At 48.7% G+C, this 6,000-nt stretch overlaps 1 protein-coding gene across 4 annotated transcripts in view; it reads left to right on the top strand.

Moving 5' to 3' along the window:
* Positions 1-3,239: 3,239 nt before the first annotated feature.
* Positions 3,240-6,000, top strand: part of LOC142576521 (uncharacterized) — a 100,451-nt gene continuing 97,690 nt past the window's right edge. For 3 of the 4 annotated variants that reach the window (XM_075686672.1, XM_075686671.1, XM_075686670.1), the window contains exon 1: positions 3,240-3,627. In XM_075686672.1, the coding sequence (XP_075542787.1) occupies positions 3,522-3,627 (106 nt within the window). In that variant the 5' untranslated portion in view covers positions 3,240-3,521. The remainder of the gene's footprint in view (positions 3,628-6,000) is intronic. The other variant, XM_075686673.1, reaches the window with a different exon arrangement.

Genomic DNA, 6,000 nt, shown 5'->3' with positions numbered 1-6,000 from the left:
ATGCCTGAGTTAGGGTTTTTGAAACAACAAAAGGTGAGATTGTTATTGCTTGTTTTCCTTGTTTTTCAGAGTGGATTACATGAAATCGCGGGAAAGTTTCTTTTTTCACGTCCAAAAAATTCAAAGATTTCTTCGGTGCGCCCCCTTTTCAGGGAGCGATCAGATAGTGGAGGGAAAGAACTAGCCATAAGTGGGAGTGTATTTTTCGGTAGTAGCGCCAGCCACCCACCATGGAGCCCAACAAGGGGACGCTGCAGGGTTTGTAAAACAGGGCCTACAAACGCCAGCTGTACGCTACCACTATAACCAAATATGACGTAACCCAGGTTGGCTACTCACACAAGGTTAACCCTTGCTGCCAGGAACATCGGAAGTAATAAAGAAATGAGAAGGAGACAGGAAAGATGAAAAGTCAGAGAAAGACGAAGGCTGGAGGGAGAGAGAGACAGGAAAAGGCAACTACCGATTTCCCCCGGGTGGGTCAGTCCGGGGGGCCGTCTATGTGAAGCAGAGGCCAAAGGGGTGTGTTGCCTCCGCCGGGGGGCCTTAAAGGTCCAAACACCCAGCATCAGCTCAACCCCCAGGATTCCCCTTTCCCCAGACACGGCTAAGCCGCGCACGGCTACACGCGGGAGGGTCCGACCCTCATGTGCTCGGGTCCGTGGTGTCGCAACACACCAAACGCCTGCTGACGCAGACGCCCCTGCGGGGATCAATATATATATATTGGAAATTAAAGTGGATGAAAAAACAACTTGCCGCAAGTGGGAACCGAACCCACAACCTTCGCATATCGCGTGCGATGCTCTACCGATTGAGCTACCGCGGCGCTGTTTTTCCGTCCACTTTCTTGGGCATTTGTGTGTCCTAGTAGAACCCCGGGAGTGTTAGCCACTCTCACAGACCTTGGCGGCGGACGTGGAACGTCCTTTTTGCCGCAGGCGTCACGAGAACGTGATCTTTTAGGTCTATATATATATATGTATATATATATATATATATATATATATATATATATATATATATATATATATATATATATATATATATATATATATATATACCAACAGTTCGACTTCACCTACCTGCTCAACAGCCGCATTCGTCGTTCTAACTAATAACTAAGCAGGTTACAGTTAAATTCAAATTGTCACACATGACTACATCTACGTCGGCAGAACATGCAGCTGTCCACGCTGCTATGACGTACGCCACCGCAGAGCCGACAAAGAAATGGGTCGTATTTTGTGACTAAGTATCAAATCTGAATAGCATCACAGAGCTGAAGAGCAGGTGATATGCGATATCAGGGAAGTGAACCACCACGCATTGGAAACAAGGCACAACATAATCATTCAGTGGATCCCTGCTCACTGTGGCATCGTTTCAACGACATTGCTGACAGGGCTGCCCGGTTTGTCCACGAAGACACCCAGACGCGTCCCATACCTTTGGCGAGGTCGGAGGCTGCCGGAGAACTTCACCTGCTTGCACGAAAAAGTCACAAGATTTCTGGAGTTCAATGCAATCCATTGCCGATTGGATAAGCTGAACCTCATGCTACGGCTAAAACTGCCATTGAGCCTTTCCCGCGGCGAAACAACCTTGCTGTGCCGCTTGTGGCTGGGAGTGGCGTTCACGAACGCTTACTGCTATCGTATGGGAATGGACGAGAGCCTTATGTGCGACTCCTGTAGCTGCGAGGAAACTATCGCGCACCTATTATGTACCTGCCCTTGTTACAACATACAACGCCTCTCTCTGCAGACAACTTTAAACCGACTGGACTCGAGACCGTTCTCCGAGTCATAGATACTCGGACCGTGGCCACACCCGTCACTGGCACGAAAAGCGATTCGTGCACTAGTATACTACTTGAAGTGCACCGGCTTAAGAGACCGCTTATAGTAGTCTCTTAAACACTCAGTGCTCACTTTCTCCCTATTTTCCTCTTTCTATTCACCTTTACATCATCCCCAATGTAGGATAGAAAACCGGGTGTTCGTCTTGGCTGACCTTCCTGCATCTCCTGTACTTGCTCTCTCTCTCCCTCTCCGCCGGGGGGCCTTGAAGGTCCGAACACCCGGCATTTGCTATACCCCAGGATCCCCCTTTCCCCAGACACGGCTAAGGCGTGCATGGCTATACGCGGGAGGGTCCAACCCTCACGCGCTCGGGTGAGTGGTGTCCCAACACACCAAACGCTTGCTCACGCAGAGGCTCCTGCGGAACTGTCCAGAAGCGACACCGGTTCCTCTCGGCCACTCTAGAAAATGTGCGTTCGCGAATACGACGCAACCATGTAGGGCAACTGTGGACTGACGCAGTTCCGCCACGACTACAGCCTGTAGTACGGCACACCGCCGTCTGGGTCCTTGTGCATGCTTCCCAGCGGGTATTCTACCCTCTACAATATACGCAATGGATGCTGCTCTACGATGGCGACTCGACGGACGTGGTGTTGAGGATCACACGGGAGGGAAGCCTCAGTGTGCACGTTTGGAACTATAGCTCAGCGGTGGTTTCGCCTTGAGAATAAGTTCCAGCTTGGCCTGCGACGTCCTGGCGTGTAAGAATTGTGCGCTGATTTACGATGTGACGATTCTGAAAAAGGTCGTTTAGGCGCCGTGGAATACAATGCACCACTGTTGGTTCACATAAGTTTAAAGACGCTGGTTGTACGAATATGCGATTAGCATACGCGGCGCCTTGGAACCTTTGTTAGCCAACAGTGACCCATTATATTCCACTGCGCCTAAACGACATTGCAATGTGATTGCTTGCTCGCATCACCTGCTTTATCGCTATTTCAATTCCTCCTTTACCAATTTACAAGGGGCACATTTCCCATAACATATATGCAGAGCATAGCTTTGCGTGGAGCGATGTGAACGGGCAGAAGGAAGCCACTCCATGCATGAAAAGAAAAGCGTCAAAGCAATGACAAGTTCCATGTTTTGTCCCTCTTTCTTTCTTTTACCGCTATGTGTGGTTTTTCTTTGTCTTCTAAACATGCAATACACAAACGCCTTAAAACGTGGCAAAAGCGCAGGTGTTGCCTGCGTCTGGACTGTACACACGTGTACGGATCAAGCTGTCTACAACGAGTTCATCCGTAACGAGGATCCGCGTCACTCCAGGAAAACAATGCACCCGCAGGTTTTTTTTTTTCTTTTCTTCTTTTTCTTGCGTGTCCGAGATTCGCTCCCTGTGTGTCGGCGCCGCACAAGCTGCGTCGAAAATACGGCATAGAGAAACGTCGAGCGCTTCCTTCCCGCCGAATGCGCAGCTGTTCACTGCGGGTGGCCTTGTCGACTCACGACTCTCCGAGCAGGCATGCAGAGAAAACGCGGCAACAGTCGTGTAGTACACACACAGACACGACGCATCGGCGGGCGACTGTGTAATGCTTCTCGTTAATAATAGTTCTCCACGGAGCAAGGTGCTCATTGCTAGCCGCCTATCGTCCGCAGCTATTTGGCTACCGCTGTGTCCAGACGAGCAGCCGTCGCGAAGCGAAGATGGTCCGCGCAGTGCGGTCACTTCTTTGTTTATTGCTCCTGCCAGTGACGGCATTGGGATCATGGCAGACACCGGTTGTGTCGAGTTGCTTTGGAGCTGACGGCAGTAAGTATATTTGGTTGAGTTTTGATGAATCCATTGCAGTGCAAATAATATAGTCACAAACTATGGGACACTACGGCCCCTATAGTGCCCTGTCTTTTGTTCTTTCAGTCTATTTCATTGGCGCCACAATTGCTTGCACAAGTATCAACCGACTTTCCCGGCAACAATTCTTGGTTGCGTTTTCTGGCGGCAGAGCATGTCCTCCAATCAGCGATTGAAAAGGTTGTTAGCTTTGCTTTGCGTTGACTCTTAAGCACTGCTTTCACGTGATCGTCACTACCGTTTGGAATGCCTGGGGGAGAGCCGAGAGCTAAAGCCAAGCAAAGAAATCGGCTAACAGCAGAAACACGTGAAACGCGGTCGTTAGGGTAAACTATTCCTTCTAAAATGGTCTCCCCACCGGTAGAGGCGTCATGAAGTCCCAGCTCGATATTCGTATTTAACTCAGGAAATTGTAAAAATCTATGTGCATTTTAAGACAACGCTCTGTGTGCGTCGTACACCTTGCGTTTCGTTCCTTTGGCGCCATACAGATATACCTACATTTTACAGCGAGAATGTTAGTGCGACTAGAAGTGTTCAAAAATGTCATAGATGCGTGTTCCCCTAGTCTGCTCACAAAAATAAGCGATGCACCGAGATAAAATGTGGAGAAAATGGGTTGAAATGTTCGGCGTGATGTGCGGCAAGATACTGAAATTTTATTAGGGGAAATCGCTAAGTGAAAATTTCTGAACACTCCTTTTCTACTTGTTGGAGATGTTATAACAAACGCTAGAATGCTCCCTCGGTGTCCTGCGAGATCCACATGTAGCAGAGACTTTATACAGACAAGACACAGGGGGGAGGGGGAAATTATTGGTGATGTGCAACTAAAGTTTAAAGCATTCAGGTTAATAAATGGTTTTCTGAATAATTAATAAATATTTATTTCCTTCTCGTTCAGATGCGTTATACGAAGTGCATTCCTTCTTTACTCGGTATGCCGAAAGAAGTAAACATAGCCCCGAGTTTAAATCTGGTGAAATTCCGGGGCACATTACGACCGACGTGTCTGTAAGATGACGACGTTTATCGTGAATTACCTGTGTGAGTGCTCGAAAGCGTTATGCTAGCAGCGGTTATGCGTGCTGTGTCCCAGTGTTTAGGGTCAACTAAGGGAGGCACCCAGTTTGCTCTGCAGAAACAGGGCGGGGGGGGGGGGGGGGGAGGGAGGCTTGGTGTGGGTTATCAGGGTATAAAGTTTAATGCCTGTGTTAATTACGGCCTTTACAGGTACTTACTGAATACCCGCTTTCCCCCTATTTTTCAGGCGTTATGGAAGGCACGTAGAAGATTTCCCTAATGTCCTCAGTAAACAAACCTGTCAGCTTGTTCACATTTGGTGGAAGTGCAGGATAGGTTATGGGTGTTTAGAAAAATACAATGTTGGGCTATTTGGTGAATAGCTGTCGACGTTTGTTAAAGGACGCCAAATGGGCGCTCTTTCTGTCCAGTTTTTAACATTATTAACCTTTCCGCCACAAATATCGATGGGTTATGGGTGACACGTACATCCAGATCGCCCTTGAGTAGCTTTTCGAAAGCGTTAATGCAGCCGTTATGCGGCAGTATTGTGGGATGTGTAAACGACGCACCGTTACCATTTTTGATAAAAATGGAGGAAATGTTATGGCTAATTTATGGCAAATATTAAGGTTTGTGGGGTACTTGCAAGATTTTCAGTAAACTGAGTAATTTACAGCTTGAAAGCGTTACGCAAGCGCAATATACGCCTGTTCTCGCGTTGTCCTCGGTGAAAGAAATCTGATGTCTAGTTAAAATTTGAAGGAAATGGCAGGCAGTCTATTTTCGGAAGTGTGAATTGTGTAGATAATAAATAAAGAAAAAAAAAGATTCTCCGACGATTACGATGCTCCCTAATGCGAAACTTGAGCGCAGCTCCACACGTGTGTTTTCAGTTCGCGATGTATTCGCTGGCGCGGGCAATCTCTCCCGTGCGGCACATTTGCAAATGGAGCGAAGTGCGGCACGACTGCCTCGCTAGTCTGGAGATCGCGAGAGCCAGCACGTGGGCGACGCGTGGGCGCGATTTACAGCAGCCGCCGCCGACAGACCTCCCAGACGGCGCGCGGTACTCTGGCGTCATGTCGTAGCTATTGTCGCCGCACTACGCTTTTCTTGGCATGCTTTCGCCATACCCTCCACTGCTTTGCGTCTCGTGGTTCCGCTGCTCCCCCCTCACCGCTCACCTGGGGCGCGATCGGAGATATTTTGTTCGATGCGCGTTCTGTTCAGTTGCTGCAACGTCACAAAGTTGCAGTATGTAAAATTTGTGACAGCGGGGCGGAGAGAGAAGCCAATCAGGAAGCG

The sequence above is a fragment of the Dermacentor variabilis genome, chromosome 3, assembly GCF_050947875.1.
Source record: "Dermacentor variabilis isolate Ectoservices chromosome 3, ASM5094787v1, whole genome shotgun sequence".
NCBI lineage: Eukaryota > Metazoa > Arthropoda > Arachnida > Ixodida > Ixodidae > Dermacentor > Dermacentor variabilis.
The sequence above is the reverse complement of the archived record's forward strand: the minus strand, read 5'-3'. Positions and strand labels throughout refer to the sequence as shown.